The sequence below is a fragment of the Eucalyptus grandis genome, chromosome 1 (assembly GCF_016545825.1).
Source record: "Eucalyptus grandis isolate ANBG69807.140 chromosome 1, ASM1654582v1, whole genome shotgun sequence".
In the NCBI taxonomy this organism is placed as follows: domain Eukaryota; kingdom Viridiplantae; phylum Streptophyta; class Magnoliopsida; order Myrtales; family Myrtaceae; genus Eucalyptus; species Eucalyptus grandis.
The window spans coordinates 52,062,985-52,083,223 of NC_052612.1; the positions used below are offsets into that span (position 1 = coordinate 52,062,985).

Sequence of the window (20,239 nt, forward strand, 5' to 3'; positions counted from 1 at the left end):
TAAGTGCATCAAATTTACACAAGCTAATTACATTAATATATTATTTCACATTGGGTTTTAGATTCTAAAGGTCACCATATTCCTAATCATCATCTAAGAATCTTAATTTGAAATTATCATTAATATAATTATATATGCAAAATTAATTTCTTTACAGTTAATAAAACTTTTTAAAACTTTCCATTTATAATATAACATGAATAAATTAATATTAATTTAAATTAATGCTATTGACTATTCATAACTATATATCTTATGAACTATGCGTAAGTCTAGCAAGTAATAAAATATCAACAAAGAAATGGTCACTAATGAAAATAAATCCTAAAAAGATAGTCAATATTTCTTAATCTTCACAAGAACGGAGATGGACTCATGAAATTCCTTAAGAAATCTTATGGTTGAATTTGGTAGTCAAGGGAAGACCATTGCAGGTCACGCCAGGTCGGATTCAGCACAAGATTCGATGTCTTCATTACCTTGATCTTTATATACTGTCTCATAATAGCTTCCACAAGATTATCATATTTTGGACATTTGTCAAATTCCCATTCTTTAGGAATGGTGTTTCCTAAGGTATCGATTTTGTTAGCATTTTAAATAAGGGAACCTTCCCAAATTATATGTTGACCTTGATAACATGCTCTAATGTATTAACGTTACCATCCCATCGATAAACGATCAATTCTTTTCTTTACCTTAAAAGGTTCAGTTTTTGTGCCTCTATCCTTAAGTGTCTTGAAAGTGGGAATGGTCCTTACTATTGTTTCTGTTACAAATACAGAATAAAAGGATTACTTGTCCATGATAAAACAAAATATTTAGAATTTTCTAAATTACTTATTCTAAAAAAAACTACTTTAATATTTAGAATTTTCTGAATTACTTATTTTATGGCGGCGTGTGGGATTGACCCGCTTAACAGTTGATACCGTCTTGGTGCGTGAGGTCCACGCGCCGTTGGTGCACTTTTAGTAGGCGGTCCAATAGCCACCAAAAATTTTAAGGAGAAATCACTAGCAAGCCCGTCTCATTTAGTCGGCAAGCACAAGGCTCTCTTAATCTTTCTCATTGTTAAGCCATAAAAGTAATTATAATATACCGTTGAAGAGCTTGTCATGTCTACTTTCCTGATGTATAAACCATACGTCCTAAAACTCCATGAATTGATAAATTTTCTGCCTCTAACATGGTTCAATGAACACAATTGCATGAAAAACAAAATTCAAATAAAAAAAATGTGAAGATTGAATTTTCTTTGATTTCATGACATGGTTCGTTTACTTATATCTTTCATGATCAAGAAACAAGTATAAAATGCTCTGATACCACTGATTGAAACATATTCCATATTTTAATATATGAGAAACATGCTCAGGCAATTCAACTGGGTATATTACATTTCAGAACATACCCTACTTCCACATATTAAATGCCTTGATTGCTGCCTTGAGAGAGAGTACTTCCTTTTTCTTTTTCTTTTTTGCTTTAAAAGTAAAAGAATGTTACTGCCAAAGTCAGTTCCATCACGTTGTAAAAAAGTAGAGTAGACATGAAGGAAAAGTAACAAGAATTAACTATTACTTATTATTGGAGAAAGCAGAAGATGGATATAATGATTTGATGTCCAAGAAAAACATTGCTGTCTATCGGCCAGATTATAATTTTGTTTTGGATGTCTTCTTACTTTAATATGTTGTAGCTGGCCTTGGCAGAATGATAAATCGAAGATAAAAGAAGATTATGAAGAACTATTTTAGAACACAAGGAAACACTAAAAGTTACTTGGGTGCTTTCTATAATTTTATGATTTAAGATTTATGTAATTCTCTTAGTTTCTAATTTTTTGTCAACATTTCCTTCTCAAATTACTTTGGATCAATGTCTTCTTCCGAGTTATCTGGCACGACAGCATAGCTTGAGCCTCTTGAAGGATGCAGCTTGGCTTGAGGTTTTAGTTGGCATTTGGAGGTGTTCGGAAGCAATTATTAAATAATAGTAAATCTCATTATTTTAATACAGTTGTGCAACGTGGCTCCACTCATGACAACTATATGAGGCAAAGTTATGCAACGCTTGACGAGCACATGAACATCCTTCTGGGCTCTGATTTAACTATTTATAATAGATTATATTGATTAAGACGATATATCAATGTTCATATGTGCCGAACATCATACTAAATGGCAATGTTAAAACTCTTATTTAAACAAAAATAAATAGAAACTTTTGAAAATTTAGCGATATTTGAAAAATAATGAGAGTAGTTTTGTATGAAAAGTTGAGGAAATTCGAAATGGGGGTTTCAACACGATTCTATATTGGGTGGCAATGGAGGTTGCTTGTTAGAAGAAGAAGGAGACGACGACCCTCTCGCATGTTGCATCGATGCAAGAAGTCGTTTGACTTTATCGAGAACAAGTCCACTGCGTTTTCAAAATGTACAATCTAGCTTTAGCACCATTAACTTGTAAAAAGAAAAGAAAAAAGGAAGAAGATCATTAGTGGGCTGTCAATTAGTTAAGTTCTAATTGTATTTTTGGAGCGGCGATATCTTGAGTTAGCTCAAAGTTTCCTTCAGCTGCGTGTGTGCTGCAAAATAGCAGGAGCAACCGATCGCCTGAAGCTAGGCATTTTACCAATAAGAAATCTCGAGTTTATGTAGGGCTTTTTCTCTTCGTTAATTCTCATAAGCATATCATTATAGTTTGCTGTCCTTTTCTATTGGACTGTGGATGATTCATGTTGCTTGAGACCAGTCAAAGATCTGGAAAACCCTCTACGTTTGGTCGTCGGGATAATAATCGGGATAGGATATGATAAAATAGGATATTAAATCCTCTGGATAATAAATGCGGACATATCTAATCCTATCAAGTGTTTGACGCACTTTAGGATAAGATTAAAAATAAATATGATATTCAATTAAATTATAAAATTAAAAAATAGAAAATTCAATTAATTAAATGCCATGGAAAAGCCATAGATCTAGGAATTGTGGCTACCATTGAAAACGGCGAGATGCGAAGATGGGAGAAGAAGTGGAAGAAGAGGGCTGACAATGAATCGGAGAGACGGAGGCATCCATTTGACGTAGATGCTTATGATATCTTCTCTTTTTATTAAGTTATTTCTTTCCTTAAAAAAAAAAAAATTCTTATCCAATCCGGGCTTATCCACCCCCTCTCTCGGATTTTTTATCCGGTGTTTTATCTGGATGTATCCGGGTTTGTCCAATCCGGTGAACATTCCCAAACATCGGATATGATAACAAATTATCCTATCCAGACTCAAATCCGGACTACCAAACGCAGTTACCGTTTTCTGTGAATCCCCAGTCCATCTCCACGCTTTTGGCTCAGTTTGCCATTTTTATCTAGAACAATATTCATTCCTTTTTAACTCCGACTTAGCTTTTTCCGATTCCATGTGATTTTTGTTTTCTCACGAGCACTGATCCAAATGAACCCTTCTTTTTGTGTCAGCTAATAATTCGTTTTGATGCTCTTGAACGCCTGATCATGGCCAGAGAAAAAGCTCCCCGTTTTCATGCAGCTGCTCCCACAACCCCCACCGTAATTTCCATTGATCTAGTGTTGCTCTCTCTCTCTCTCTCTCTCTCTGCGTCATATTCACCTTTGCACGTAACGCGTCCTCCTCACATGGCCAACAGCCACGGGCTTTTTGAAACAAAGAAAACTGGAAACGAAAGTCTATCGCGTCATCCCAAGCGCTTCCCTAGAGAGTTGAAAACATGATGCTTTACGGGTGTGCATGCCGAGGCTAAAAGGAAAAAAAACCGCAAAGGGGGAGGTGATTATTAATGATGATGGTCGTTTGTTTATCTGTATGAACGTAGCGGCATATAACGGTAGCATACAATCTTCACCGTTGCGTCCATCGTCGACTTTCTCTCCGTCTCGTACGTTCATCCTCTTCATCTTTGCTCCTCTTGGTCTCTTTTATAATCTCGTCATTTCCATCAGCTGTCACCTATAAAATTCGGTCTCTTTTTATAGGATCCGAGTTCGTAGCTCTAATTCCTGTTGCTTTAATAATGACTTTATCTGTTTTGTTACTAGAAGAATCGAACGCCATCTGGAAAATATGATGTGGAAAAGTCAAAAGGCAAAAAAAAAAAAAAGAAAAAGAAAAGAAAAAATGAAGAGTTGAATAGTAAAAAAAAAAGAAAAAAAAGTGGAAGCTTCAGCCGAGAGTTTTGAGGGAGAGAGGAAATAGAGAGAGAAAGAAAGAAAAACAAAGAAAGAAAAAGAGAAAGGAGGAGATAAATGGAGAAGAAAGAAGCACGTTGGGACAAAAGAAAAGGAGAGAGGAGAGAAAGGAAGGGAAAGAAGGAGGAGAAGAAGGAAGAAAATAGGAGATTCTCATCACAGATGCCTCACCAAGCTAATTCAACTCTAACTTGTAAAACTTAGTAAACATTCATATCTCGCTCTTCCAATCGGATTAGCTTTCAAGGTTATGATTTAAATTTGGAAATATGTGAAATTCGTGCGGCGAAATCCGATTTGTCAATCGTTGAGCCGTGTGTTTACATAGAAATGATAGTTTATAGTGTTATTGAAGTTATATGATTTTACGGATTTCGATTTGCGTTTACGTTTTACTCGAAACAAAATTTTGCAGTTTCTTGTGCGTGATGAATAATGTGTGTTTAGGATTTCGAGGTCATATTTTGTTGATTTTCGGCTTGTTTTTGGGTAAGCTAAATTTGGGTTTTTGTAATATGTTGAAAGGGCTTTCCATTGATTATAAGAAGTTTGAAACGGGGTTCAGTGAGGAAAAGTATGATCCGCCTATGGACGGCTTTTAGTAATTGCTTTTGGTAAGCGATTTATTGGCACGTGAGGGTCGTTTTGTAAGCATTTATTTAATCTTAATTTAGTCAAGTCATAGTTGAGGTAGCGTTTTACTCTATTTTAACGTTGTTCCTCGCTTATTTGATAGGATTGCGAGTTTGACAATTCAAATAATGCTTGTTTTTTCATTATAAGTAATCCAAGGTGAGTGGTTCTATTTCTTCTAAGAATTTGTAAACTCATCTTTTCAAGATGATAAATATTATATGCTATGAGTTATGACTAAACATATTTATTGCATAAAATTTGGATCGGACATTTATTACATTTTAATATTTGTAAATAGCATAAGAACTTCCAGAGAAAATATATATTTTGTTTGATGAATGAAGTTAAGAAATATTATATATTTTGGTTTAGTGAAACCTTTTTACGAAAAGCTCGACTTTGAGATGGTTTATGGGATGTTATGTAGATATTGATTTGTGAAATGCTTTTTGTTATGTATCTGATTTGATTCAGTTGTAAAATCAGTTTATGAGATGAGTCCTCAAATGATTTGAGAAATATTTTACGAAAATTATTTTTGGCGGATGAGTTGAGTTGCGAAAGATTGTGATTGATTTCTGAAATGTATTGTGATATATGGAATGATTTTTGGATTTGGCTTTATAGATGTGGTGGATTGATATTGATACTCAATACCAGCCCATTGAAGAGTTTGTGGGTATACACATACTAGTCTAAAATATTGTTGTGGGCGGAGCCACCGGTTAATAATAGGTAGAGAAAGGGAAATCTTGATCGCTTTGTCATTAGGTATTGTGTTGTGATTAGAGCTTGATATTGAGTAATAGATTGGTGAATGGAGTGGACCATTGGACATGTGATATAAATTTGGTCAATTTAGTAGACTATTCACACGTGATTGGAGTTTAGTTGACATAATGGATAATTGATGTGTGATTTGTGATTAGTTATTGGAATGGATCATCATTGTGTAGTTTCATATGAAATGGATCAATGAAATAAATAGCATGAGATTAACTAATGGAATTGACCATTAGCATGTGAATTAATGAGATTGATCAATGGATTGGACAATTGATGTTTGTTTTGATATTATTGTGAAATATATATTTTTGCTATAAATATAGTTATGTTAAAGCATATGTAACTTATTCTCTTATTTTATATATGTTACATAAAAATAATGATATGATTAAATTAAAGGCTTCTGTCTACAAAAACTTCTCTCACTCCAACTATAGGTACCATTTTCTCCAACTCCTTCAACGTCATTGAGACTCCAGCAATATGAGATGATATTTTTATTTGGTCCACACATGATAAATTCTTTGCATGGCTTCCTCTTTACTGTAATTAGTAGACAAATAAATAAGATAGTGACTATCTACATAATACGATTACGCTTATTCCATCCTAATCCTTAATGAAATGAAACGGCCGTAAAAGAATCAGTGAGAATGTAAGGATAACGAGCAGCAGTAGGATTCTGTAGAATCGTGTTCTCGGCAAAAGAAAGAGTAAATATGCATCATAAAATTAAAAAGGATAAGATCAAATAAAAAACATGCCCCGGATTTTTCATTTTGTGAGTTTATCATCTTAAGACTCATCCAGTTCACTACTCCTGCTTCCCCCACTTTTCAGTTATTCTAGCAGTCCCAAAAATCTATCAATTTGTAGAATTTAAACTTACTTCATCACTCTTGCATAGGGATTATCTAACAGATCTACTAATAATGAATCCATCCGATCCACCTTCAGCACATAATACGGAACGACCTAGACATAGAAATTAGAAAGCATAGATCCAATGAAGAACATGCCTCGAATTTTTCACTTTGCGAGTTTATCATCTTAAAACTCATCCGGTTTACTACTCCTCCTTCCCCCCACTTTTCAATTATTCTAGCAGTACCAAAGATCTTCCAATTTCTAGAATTTAAAACTTGCTTCATCACTTTTGCACAGGAATTATCTAACAAATCTACTGATAACGAATCAATCCAATCCACCTTTAATATATAATACGGAACGACCTAGACATAGAAATCAACAGAAATCAAACGTACCTTCCCAATACCACGACAAGTTTGTCCAAACAGCCGTCGGTATTGTAAATCATGTTGTATCTTCTCATTTCATCATTATTCTTCATAATCACTTTTCGGTGCTCTAGCCTTTCCATCGAATCTCTTGCCATCTCGAAGAGGTGCTCCAACTCCTTTGCAATCTTGAGGATGATCGCATCTGTCAACCTCGAGTCATTGAAGAAGGGGTGGAGGCGATGGCGGAGGAGGGAGAGAGGAGCGAGGCGAGGATGAGGTGGGATCAGTGAGTGAGCGACATGTAGGGTTTCTATCTCACCGTAGAAGGTGAATCAATCTAGGGTTCCTGTCACTATAGAAGGTAAAAGGTAATTCAACTGAGCTCTTTTTAGGTGATCTCATTGAAGATGGTAAGCGAGAAAGGTAAATGTAAGAGGTGTTAGTGGTTTAGTTCGGTTCGATTTTCCAAAAAAGCCAAACCAAACCGATAAGGAAATTCACTGAACCGAACTAAATCTGACCTTTTTTTTTTTTTTTTTTTTGGTCGATAACTAAATCTGACCTGAACTGAATACAAATTGAACCAAAATCCTAGTTCGATTCGGTTTTTTGGTTTTTTTTTTTTGTTTTTGTTTTTGCCGTTATATATCATAAGATTAATTTTCCAATCAAGTGTGGCGAGATAAAAACTTTACTTGTTTTTGTAAGAATTTCATTTTTTTTCCCCTTGCCATCTCGAAATGTTTTAAAGCCGCTCGACATTAATAAAAGCAAAGCACACTTTTATTTTTCCATCAAAAGTGAAATATACCGTCTAAGTTTTACTTATAATTATGAAAAAAAAGTCACAGAGATTGAAGGATCAAATATATGGTCAAATTGTTTTGCACGTGATCGCTTCTTATCACCTAGTATTAGGGAAAAGCGCCAAAAAAGTCATAAACCTTTTGTCTTTGTGCTGATTTAGTTCTAAAATTTTTTTTGGTGCCAATTTAGTTTTAAATCTTTTTATGTTGTGCCAATTTAGTCATTTTCGGTCAATTTTAGCCGGATTTTGCTAATTGGACGCTAGCCGGCTAACGTGGCCTGATTAGCACTTATGTGGATAATATTTAATAATATTATAATATTTTTAAATTTTTAAATTTTATTTTATTTTTTATTTTAAATTTTTATTATTATTATTATTTTTTTATCAAACTTCAGCGACTCGGCTAGAGGTGACGGCCAGCAAGGTCGACCTTGACCTTGCCAGCCACCCCGTGTTGGGCAATGAGGCTCGCCCATGGCCGGTGAGGGCGAGCCTCGCCGCCCTTAAGGCCTGGGCGGTGAGGGTGAGCCCCGCCAGCTTAGTGCGAGGAGGTGGCCTCGAGCTGGCCTCGCGCCAGGCCACCGGAAGCTTCCGACTAGACAACAAGCTCCGCATGCCATCGAAGATCTCTCTCTCTCTCTAGCGCGACCATCGAGATTCCCTTTGCTTTGCGATCCTCTCGTTCTCTGCGTCCCTAGCGTCTCCGACGATACGAGACGCTTCATCTCGATCGACTGCGGAGTGATCCTTCCCCGATCGGAGGAACCCGCGCAGTTCGCGTGATTTCGAGTCCGGCGAGTAGTGTGCCCACACGCGCTCTTGAGGCGATTCGCATGAGCGCCGCTTGCGGGGGCCAAGCTACCGATGGCGATGTCCAACAACGCCAGGGGGCTCATATTGGTCATGGCCTCGAGCGCGTTCATCGGCGCGAGCTTCATCCTCAAGAAGAAGGGCCTCAAGCGCGCCGCCTCTGACGATACTCGCATAGGTCGGCTTTTTTTCGACGGCACGTGAAGCTCGTCATCTAGTTGGAAGCTTTCGGTGGCCCGGCGCAAGGCCTGCTCGAGGTCGCCTCCTTGCGCCGAGCTGGTAGGGCTTGCCCTTGTCAGCCATGGGTGGCGAGGGTTGAGCCTCGCTCACCCAATGCGAGACTGCCCTCACGGCAATTGGCAAGGTGGCTGGCGAGGTCGACCTCAACCTCGCTGGCCATCACCTCTTGCCGGTCGCTGAGGTCCGGCGACCGGTTGAAGGAAGAAAAATGAAAAAAAGAAAAGAAAAATTAAAAATATTAAAATATTATTAAAAGTTGTTCACGTCAGCTGGCTGGCGTTCACTCAACAAAATCCGGCCAAAATTGGCCAGAAAAGACTGAATTGGTACCAAGTAAAAAGGTTTAGGACTAAATCGGCGCAAAAAAGGTTAATGACTAAATTGGCACAAAAACAAAAGGTTTAAAAGACTTTTTTTGGCACTTTTTCCCCTAATATGCTAGCAAAATTTTTGATACCAATGTTAGGATCCAACATACCAAAGCCCTTCTCACTAAAATCTCACAAAAAGCACAAAATAACAAGATCTCGATACTAAAAATTATCACAAAAAGCACAAAACAATAGTTGTCATCTCGGCGAAGAGATGGAGAGCCTCCAATCTTGAGTTAAAAAAACACAAGCGAGCACATGAAACTTGAATGATCGAATGATTACAGTCAATGAAAAGACCTTGTTGTGAAAAAGAGTCGAAATTCCTTTTCTTTTACTAATTTTAATCAGGACCCATCGTAGCAATTTTCATTTCCAGATTGAGATGGGGAGGAGAAAAGCTTGCTGACCCGTTATACAAATTGGGGAGAACTCGACTGACCCCGGCTGGAATGATGATTTTGCTATATATCTATATATCTGGTGTGGAACAGATAAAGGCCAAATTCTATGAGATAGATGAAAATAAAGTGAAGATGCAAGTGGAACCATAGAAATTGGAAAATATATCTGATTTAACTGCTCGATGAAATATGTTTTTGGATGAACATCTGTCTGCAAAATGATGGGTGCTGCAAAAGAGTTATATTATGGTATCCCAATTTGAGAGGCAAATGAACCCGATAATTCATTGAACCCTTCATGTAAGTTTCTAGGAAGATTATTTCTCAAGGGAGGCATCATTCTTTTCACAATCTGTTCTCTAAGTTTATTCTAACATGGTTCGACTAGAAGAGACATTCTTTAGTTGTCTTTGATTTTCAGTGGATATATATAACGTACCCGATTTGTTCATAAATTATATGACTGCCAATACTAATGAATACAGAAAGCTTGTGCCTGAAATTCGTTTTTGACTTTTTCATCATTCGGGGTTCACTGTCTCTGTGGGTGAGAGGTGCTCTTAACTTTGTGAAACGGCATCACATATTCCCGAATCATGAAAAAGTAAAAAATGAATTTCGGGCACAAGCTTTCTATATTCATTAATATTGGCAGTTATTATATATCCACTGGAAAACAAAGATAACTAAAGCATATCTATTCTAGTTGAACCATGGTTAGAATAAACTTAGAAAACAGATTGTGAAAAGAATGATGCCTGCCTTGAGAAATTATGTTCCTAGAAACTTACATGAAAGAGCGGTATCAACTCTATAAGGGTTCAATGAATTGTCAAGTTCATTGTGCTTCTCAATGAAGCATCCATCGTTTTACTATAGAAAGCTTCTCTGCTAGTAAACATAGATTCAGGTTCTGAGCCTGATGTAATATCTGAAACATTTTACAATCTGACATTTGTCATCAGTTATACTATTAATATTGCCTATTTTAGGATATTCAGGATATGATCTCTATGCATTGCGTGCATCAAAAAAAGCTTTTCATTGGGAGATTCCAATTGTCACTCTGCAAGGTGATATATATCAGCCAAGCGGTCTTTTAACCGGTGGAAGCCACAAGTAACTTACTCGTCTCTTTATTTTTGTTATTTCAGCCTATAGTGCATGGATGCTGCTTTCTCTACAATGCTTCAAACGAACAGCGATTTTTTTTTTCTTTTTTTTCTAGAAAAGCACTGCCCTGCGATAAATATTGATTGCGTGGTGCAGCGGGGGAGGTGATCTGGTGAGGTGACTTCATGATCTTTCAGAGGCTCAGTCAAGACTTGCTATACATCAGAATACACTATCTGCGATCCAAGCCAAGGTTGAACTTGAATAACGCTTTTGCATTTCTACGTGAAGGTGGTAGATGATTGCTTTGTGTATTATTGGGTTGGTAATTTTAGGGCAAAACCAAGGTTCGGATAAGGGCTTGTGGTAATTGTTGGATTTTGAAACCCTAATAGTGGTCCACCTTGTTCCTCGAACTAGGCAAATCTAGAAAAAATGCGACAAGTATTCACCAAAGATGCAGTGAACTTTGAAATTTATTTATATTTTTCTTCATTTTCTTTTTGAGAGTCAGAAATTTTACAGGAGCAGATTTTGTTCTGATTGTTCATTAAGTGCGGTTCTACTTTCTTCTTTCCATTGCTCTTAGCAGTGCTTATAACCGAAATCCAATTGTCTTATGGTCGTGCCTATAGCTTTTCTCATCATCTAATACTAACTACAGAATAATGAGTCGTTGCCCCTTCAAAAGAAGTTCTTGCAGCTCAAATCACAGTTAGAGCTGAGGTCCTGTGACCTTTAATTTAAGTGCAGGGCTGAGCAGTATGAGCATTGTAAGTTTCTTTTCTCTGCTTCACATGGAACTTAATATTGTTATTTGTGCTCTATTTTAACGGTTTTCTTCTTAATCAAAGTGAAAGAAAGAAAAAACTGTACTTTCAATCTTTTAAAATGTGATTGTTATGGGCTTTGTAGCTTTGTGAATTAGTGAAGAAGATTGAGCAGGAACTTGAAGAATCAAAATTATGAGGACTGTGTCACTAAAGTATCGTCGCTTGAGAAATCTATTTGAGAGCATTTAAATAATCAGGAGGGCAGGCTCAAGGACTTGCAAAATAGTATCAATGCAATAAAAGTCAGATGCAGTCGCTGTCACATGATATAATGGCAGGCTTTTGTCTTTCTGACCTTTACATCATGTATTCACAGGATTCTCTGCATGAGCTTACTTGTGACGGCTCAGTATTCGTCAGTCATGATAGAAAACATCCGTACAATTGAGTGTTTTTAGATTACATAGGATTTTGTGTACAATTTCTGTGTAGATTAGCTGAAATAATATGAAAATGAAGCTATGCACATATAGATCAATTTTATGGACTCTTCTACTTGTTCCTTCTAAATTGGGGATTGAATACTTCCTCTTTGACCACGACTGTCAACAGAGGAGTGAAAATGAAAAGGAGGCTCTTCAGTTGTACAGGAACATGCTTGTTTGGAAGGTCAACTAGCTTCTTTACAAAGTCAAATCAATGCTATACAAATGGCAAAAAGAATACTTGCTGGAAAATCTACAGCTATATGAAATGGCAACTCATATCTTCTTTTGCAACAAGGAAGACTCATGAACAGGCCCTGGTGGAGCTCAATCAAATCTGACAGAAGATGGAGTGAGATACCCAAATGAGTTTAGTTAAGGAGCAGCAAAAACTTAAAGTTGCACTTAGTGAGACAAATCTTGAGAAAAGGAAAATGGAAAATGAAGTAATTTGCCTATGGCTTCTCTTGGAATAGAAAGTAATTGTTGTAGTTGTGGATACTAAAGAGACTGTCTTTCCCTCCCTTTGGGTAAAGCTTATGGAAATGGAACGGAAATATATTGCTCAAGGCGGAAAAAATGATTGAGAAGCATGCTTGGATTGCTTCTAAGAGGCAGCTCTGTGAAAGAAGCGGAATTGATGATGATTTTGCTTCCTATGATCCATTTAAAGCTAGGGGGGAACTTGGACAACTACAAGCTAAGCAACCTGGTGAGTTATTCACTTTGTACTCTTCATATAGATTTTCAATTCTTTGCATCGGCATTTCCTTTTTTCATCAAAAACGTTAGTAATTCTCGTATACTCTGTGTTCAACAATTGATTGCATATTTATCATTTGGTTTCTGAAGGCTCGAGGAAAGTGTAAACAACAAAGTTATGACAATGTTTGAGAAAAAAGAATAAGGAATATAATAAGTTGATGTCCAAGGAAAACATTATTAAGGTGTGTTGCTACCTGTCAGTTTTATGGTTTAATTGGATTTCTTCTTACTCCAATATGCTGTAGGTGGCCTTTGGCAGAATGATAAATCGAAAATAAGGAACAGGATTAAATAAAGTGCAGGCAGTGATCCCCGCCCTCCACTTAGTTTTGGTAGAAATTGCTTCAGGATGCCATCGAATGCTACTTGCGCACTTTCTATAGTTGTATATTCAAGGTATATCTCATTGTCTTAGGATTCTTGATTTTTTGTCAACAATTTCTTCAGTGTCTTTGGATCAATATTTGCTATCCTGTTATCTGGCACAATAGCAAAGCGTGAACCTCTGGAAGGATGCCACTTAGAGCTTTGCTATCATGTCGAGTAATAGGAAAAAATGATGCCAAGGAACTGAAGGAAATTATGACAAAAAATAAAAAATGCTAAGAGAATGAGATACATTGAATCATGAAATTATGGAAAGCACAAGTAGCATTTGGCATGTCTTGAAGCAATTCCTATTAAATATGAGTGGGGACAGGGATCTCTACGTGCAGTTTCTCTAATCCTAGCCCTCTTCTTTTCATACCTGCTTCTCTTCAAACCATCTCCTCTGTACATACTAGATGAGGTATGAATTATTAGTTATAAGATGTGCTTTGATATGCATTTGGTCTCTTTCTTGTCCATGCTCTGCAAATGAGGATAGCTGACAGGTTGATGCGGCATTTGTTCTAAGTCACACATATAACTTAGGAAGGATGATTAAAAATCAGTTTCCCCTTACCAGTTACAGAAACTTCTTGGTAGAACTCAAGCGTAACTAGCATGAGAATCATGAGAATAACCTGTAATGCTCTCAGTATAGCGTGATATGCAATAGGTTGCCCAGATGACATGAGGTATTGCAGGTTCAGTCTGGTGTCCAGGTGAAAATCTGAAGATAATCGCTTTGACAAACGTCATTTGTAACCTTTGTACGGGGACACGGCCACAAACCTTAATATTTATAGAATAATAGCGCAAGTCTCACTTATTATACAACTGCTCAAAGTGAATTTTAAGTATTTGATGAGATTCTGAGTCTGTCAAATAGGAAGGGGTGTATGGCACGCACATTAATTTTGTTTGTCAAGATCAATGATTCTCTCGGGCAACTTGAACTCTTACGATATGGCAAATAGTATGGAGGAGATAGTTGAGGTTACGGACAATCTTGAAAATAACACAATACTTTGCAGAACTCTATGGGCATAGTGAATATTGTTTATACATACAAAAATCAAGCCCTTTTCAGCTAAGTCGGTTGCATGGGCTCTGCAACATGGCTTTTTGTCCAGTAAGACAAATTAATGGAAAGAAAACTTGATTGCAGAGCATAGTGTACTTTGGAGAATTAATGCAGCTCACATTGCAGCAGATATCATTGCCGTTACTGTTTGCACTGGTCTCTACAATCTGTCTTGATTTTGGTTTTTGTATACTGCAGTCTATAGTTGTTTCTTTGAAGGAAGGCATGTTCAATAATGCTAACGACCTACAAAATCTTCCCTACGAAATTCGTCAATGGTGTTTCCAGTCCGACACACGGTTGCATCCAAGCAGAGCAAGTGAGCAAGCCGCAGATTGTATGTCTTCATGATATGAGTTGACAGACAGCAGAATAAAACATTCAATTGAAGAGATACTTCAACTTTAGAAGATTTTTTTTTTTGTCCAACAGTAACACACAGAAACATGGGCTGAGTCAATGTTTCATCGACATAGTTGCGTATTATGCAATTTAAAGCATGTCTTTCTTCCTCGATCTTCGGTGGTCTAGTGTTGGCAAAATCTCATTGCCTTATTATCTTCAACATCGTTGCTATATCTACGAGGATTTGTTATGTTCGCCTTCGAGTCTACAAATTCTGGGGAATGGAGAGATATGTCAATCCGCAGGGTCAAAGGTACAGGTGGTTGCAGCGTGTGCTTAAACCTCACTTTCGTTTACTTGTTTATTAATCGTCCCGCAGCTTCTATTACTCGAGCTCCCAGAGATACTCGTTTGAAGGAGAGGAGAGAGAGAGAGAGAGAGAGAGAGAGAGAGAGATGACAAGAATTAGGGGTGGGCATTTCTTTTCTTGAGATCCCAGGAACATGCCACAATCCTGATTCCACATGGCAGGATTTCTATGATCTGTACACGTATTTGGGCGGTCTACTTAAAAAAGAAAAAAGAAAAAAGAAAAGGAGGTGCATTATACCCTCCATCTACGTTTCTTGTCCTAATCAAGGCACACCATCAATAAACATGAAAACTTAGTCAGTAAGGGCTTCTTCTTTTTTTGGGTCAGATAGTCATTAAGGTTTCAAATTGCTTCTAAACCCAACTTGAAAACGCCGAAAGCAACATAAATTTTGTATAGTCTTTGTTTATGAGAATATTCATAAACAAGAAAGTCTATCGAACATGTTTTCTTATTAGTTGATAATTTTTAGTGTCACTAAAATTCTTGGGTTTTAATGATTTCCTCTTCAATTAAACAAAAGTACCCATCTCAAAATAAGTGATTCGGAAAATATTTTCCTAAAAATAATCACTTATATCGCTTATAGAAATGAATTGATGGAAATTATTTTTATTGTTTACGAAAATATTTAGACATAAATTATTGATATTTTCATTAATTAATAATTTTAAGTGATACAAACAATCATTTTTAGGTAAGTATTTTCCAAATAACATTTCATTTTCCATGATGGAGCCTAAAAGCCACAATTTTCTTATAGTTTATATAATAGCTTCAACTCCTATGATTTTGGGCAGTCCTTTTAACAATTTATTTCAAGTGAACATTAAGTCATTGTCAATACGGTTGACTTGATCTAATAAAATATTTTGGGATCATATCAATTTAAAGTCACCCATTAGAAAAAAAGAGAGAAAAATCATTAGTCAGATGTATCAAGCAAAACGTGGAAATATAATAAATAGAAGATTGGAGGCTTAATCCATAGAAAATTCACCGATTTGACTCGCAATCAAAAGTCAACTCCTAATAATAATAAATAAATAATAATAAAAAAAAGAGCAGGCGAGAGGGAGAAAGAGAGAGAGGGAGTCACGCTTACGAAAGTGCATACGTTGACTAATCGCAATACCAATAGGAATTAAGGGAAGAGAATCGAACTATGTGGGCAGTTAATTTCGCTTCATTTGATTGACGAACTCAAAATGTTAGCACTAATTAATCACTCATCAGCTGACTATTCTGTATAAAACCCAGATTATATAAAAAATGTTTTAATTGTCTTTGATTAGACTTTCGGCGCTCTTAATTATGTAGCTATTCTTTCGCTCTCCTTGGTTCTCTCTTTTGAAAACGACGGTTTGAGATTGAGGCGGCATCTGATTCCTGGGGGTGCTGAAATGGGGGCCAACTTGGTGGAAATCCCTGGAGACATGGGAGATCCTAAAGCTTCGATATGTAGACGTCGCAACCTCCTTTCTTTATTTCGCACCGTCGCATTAAACTTATCCAACGAGGTGGTCTATGTGGTGAAGTGTCCTTACAAATTACCCTTTTATATTGGTTGACTTTGTGCCCTATAAATAAGCCTTGGGTTGAGGGTTGGAGGGCATTGTGCTGTGTCTTCCCTCCCTGCAAATCTTGAAATTCTACAGAGAGAGAGAGAGAGAGAGAGAGATGAGGAGTGATAGGGCACGTTTGAATTGCGGGACAACAATCCCAGTCCTGGGATTTGGCACTTACTCTTACCCAATTGACTTGAAGGCCACAGAATTGGCCATCCATACGGCTCTCAAGGTAAAGCTCATGCAAATTGCATGCATGCTGAACTCGCACGCCTTAAATTCATTCCGGCATTTGTTACCCGATTTTTGCCCTGAAATTTTCTTGCATCTCCCATGTCTCTTCAAGGCATCAAAACACTCCAATCTGTCAGTTTTCTTGCACTTCTCATGCTGAGAATTTTGATCGGTTAAGAGTAATAAAACAAGCTCTCTAGGAAATGGCTTTTTGGCGAGGCCCCGCATGTGACACTCGGGAAAGATAACATGTAAAAAAATTGGATGGAACCGCTGAATGAATATATATTCCGACAGGCTATAGGTTTTTCTGCCACTCCACAAGTGCGTTGTCACGTTGGATGCGTATCATTTGGACTAGAACACTACTGTAACCGATTCACTGCCCACGATCGTTTGTCGATGCATGTTCTACTTTCAGATAGAAGTTTACAGAGGATGAGAATATCCTGCAGTATTTCATGTTTGAAATAATTATTAACCCATGGCGTGCAAAAATACATGTTATGCAGGTAGGTTACAGGCACTTCGATACAGCAAAAGTCTATGGATCAGAGCCAGCGGTTGGAAGGGCTTTGACAGTGGCCATTGACGAGGGCTTTGTGGAGAGAGAAGATGTCTTTCTAACGTCGAAGCTGTGGGGCAGTGACCACCATGATCCTGTTTCCGCTCTCAAGCGAACTCTCCAGTAAGCAATCATTATATCATTTGCCTTCTGCACCTTCGTTTACAAAATCCAAGAATATTAATTTGGGCAGAGAAGCGGAATAACGGGAGTAATACTAAGTCATATATCATAGGAGGGCGTATATCAACTGTCGTGGTTCGACTTCCCATTGTCTCGGTTAAATATCACGTTAGACTTCCGACTTCTGAAAAAACTTTCGATTTGGGCAAAAACTCGTGGGGGCAAGCAACATATATTCATCAAGTATATTGCATAAGATAAAGCTTCATTACTTTGCATGCCTACCGATTCAAGCTAATCGGTTGACCTGCAATGAATGATGGCGAAAATGGCCACATTAAATTGCACCACGCGATTAGCAAATTGAATTATTGTCCCTTTGAGAACGGGTAGCGTTTCGTATTTTCAGGGATAGAGAATCCACGCCAGATCTCTTCTCAAATCTCACCCCCACACTGTAGAAGCCTAGGATAACTCAGCCAGATCTTGGAATCGGGTTGATCGATCCCAATGAAGGAATGATTCGTACAAGATCAAAATTCACGTACTTCCCTTTAAATTAAACGCGGGACCACAATATCTGCTAGATCTACTAAAAAACATTTGAACGTGATGCTTACAATGGAGCTCATGAAAGAGATAGGGAACTGCCAAGTAAAATAGTCAGCTCTAGCCTCTATTCATCACGTCTCTCATATAAAATAAGAGGGTTGAGCCCAAATGATGTTTATGCTGCTTTATCTTTAGGAACCTCGGGATGGAGTACGTGGACATGTACCTGGTGCACTGGCCGGTGAAGCTGAAGCCAGGGGCGAACAACGCAGTGCCGAAGGAAGAAGAGTTCGAGCCGGAGCTGGACATGGAAGTGACGTGGCGTGGGATGGAGAGATGCTTCGACTCGGGCTTGTGCCGAGCGATTGGTGTCAGCAATTTCTCTTCCAAGAAGATTGAGACTCTTTTGGATTTTGCTTCCGTCCCTCCCGCCGTCAATCAGGTACAAGCATTATTTAATGACTCCATCACTTTTCATTTGGTCAAAAGTCACTTAGAATGCCGCATTTTTCTTCAAATCCTTAATAGTATCACTAATAAGTCAATGAACATGAAATGAAATGGAGAGCTTATTCCTCAAGACTGAGATTTCTTCAAAGAAAAAAAAAAAAAAACAAAAGAAAGAAGGAAAGAAAGCAAATCCATCCGCCAGCGTCATGATTCTTTGAGTCCATTTCGTCGGTATTAGAATATTCGAAACTGTCACATAATTGATCGCGTGGATGAAGGGTTTTCGAAACTTGAAAGGTCAGGTTTGACTTTAAGAAGCTCTTGTCTGATAAGCCAGATTTCTTTTAACTATAATAAGGTCCTTAGTCAAAAAATGTACAGGTAATGATTTTGAATAAAAGAGTCGGCTGCAGAGAAAAAGTGCCTTTCTTTCCTTTTCAAACAAACGACCCATGATTCTGAAACATCTCAGGGCGGCCATAACCAAGCTCCATTATTCCAATGGAACTCGAACGCGCACGCAGGACCACTGGTTTTTTATTAAACTGATGTCGAGCACTGCCTCTTTGGTGAAGTGGATCACCAAATTAGCAATCGAATGACCTGCCTCATACAGCAAAGCAAGAGTAGGTAATTGAATGCCGTGAAGCCCATCAGCACAGACCCTACTAAAACATGTGGAATATGCCACATCGAACGGTTGCGCTTGATCTGGTTCCCATGAGTTGGATCTCGATAAAAAAAACTTGTAATGGACGGTACCTAATCATGAGAATAGTGGTTCATACATACCCAATAGATGACAGCATCAGGTGATATAACCTCAAATCTTGGAAGAGTGAAATGTGAATGGTGATTGAATTGAACAGGTGGAGATGCACCCAATGTGGAAACAGAGGAAGTTGAGAGAAGTGTGTGGAGAGAACAAGATTCTTGTGAGCGCTTATTCCCCCCTTGGAGCACCTGGCAATGCCTGGGGATCCACGGCTGTTGTGGACAGTCCGATCATCCAATCCATTGCTCTCAAGCACAATGCGACTCCTGCTCAGGTACCATCTACTTTGTTCCCCTCAGATTAGACTACCGTTTCCTTTTGCGGAAACCAAAGACCGGCAAAAGAAAAGAAACGAAATCCCAAGTCCGCGGATCATGCGGCCATGAGCACCGTCACGCACTCCACGAATAAAGAATCAATCGTGCATAGCACGAAGTGGTAATAACATGTTACGGAATGTGGATGTTTGCTTAGGTTGCACTCCAATGGGGAGTATCGAAAGGAGCGAGTGTGATCCCGAAGAGCTTCTCCAAAGACAGGATGGAAGAGAACATGGGCGCCCTCGATCTCTGGTTGGATGACCAAGACATTCTCGACATCGACAAGCTCGGGGAGAGGAAGATCCTCAGAGGCGATGTTTATGTTAATCAGACAACAAGCCCCTACAAGACGCTTGAGGAGCTCTGGGACGATGAGATTTGAATTTGAGAACCCCACGAAACTTGCTTGTGTTTTTCAACGTGTACGTATATGGTTGTTGCCGTGTAAGTGAAAAGGGCATCATCATTATATATAGTAAAGTCACGATTCCTGAGGATCAGTATGGAAAGTGAGCAACAGAAACGTGTTTAAGCAACAAAACAGAGAAAAATTCCACTTGAGTTCTTGGCATATCATCCAACACTCAATTGGACACTGCGGGCTGCAAGTCTTTGAATGTCACGCACAAAATGGTTCTGAAAATCTCGTCGACCGCTATCGCTATAATGTCTATTCTTTCAGCATCACAATCCACACGCACAAGTAAAAATGCAGTCCAGCTCGAATTAGCAACCGACCAAACCACGCATTACCGATATAATAAGCTGCCCACTGTAACTGGGCAGGTAAAGCTATATAACCATCTCCACCAACATG

The 20,239-nt window shown here is 38.0% G+C and overlaps 1 protein-coding gene across 1 annotated transcript; it reads left to right on the plus strand.

Moving 5' to 3' along the window:
* Positions 1-16,504: 16,504 nt before the first annotated feature.
* LOC104449771 (NADPH-dependent aldo-keto reductase, chloroplastic) lies at positions 16,505-19,922 on the plus strand. The gene is made up of 5 exons (XM_010064035.3): positions 16,505-16,635; positions 17,150-17,325; positions 18,073-18,319; positions 19,197-19,376; positions 19,577-19,922. Exons 1-5 carry the CDS (start codon positions 16,516-16,518, stop codon positions 19,802-19,804), a joined length of 951 nt encoding a protein of 316 aa, XP_010062337.2. The 5' UTR covers positions 16,505-16,515; the 3' UTR covers positions 19,805-19,922.
* Positions 19,923-20,239: the final 317 nt, after the last annotated feature.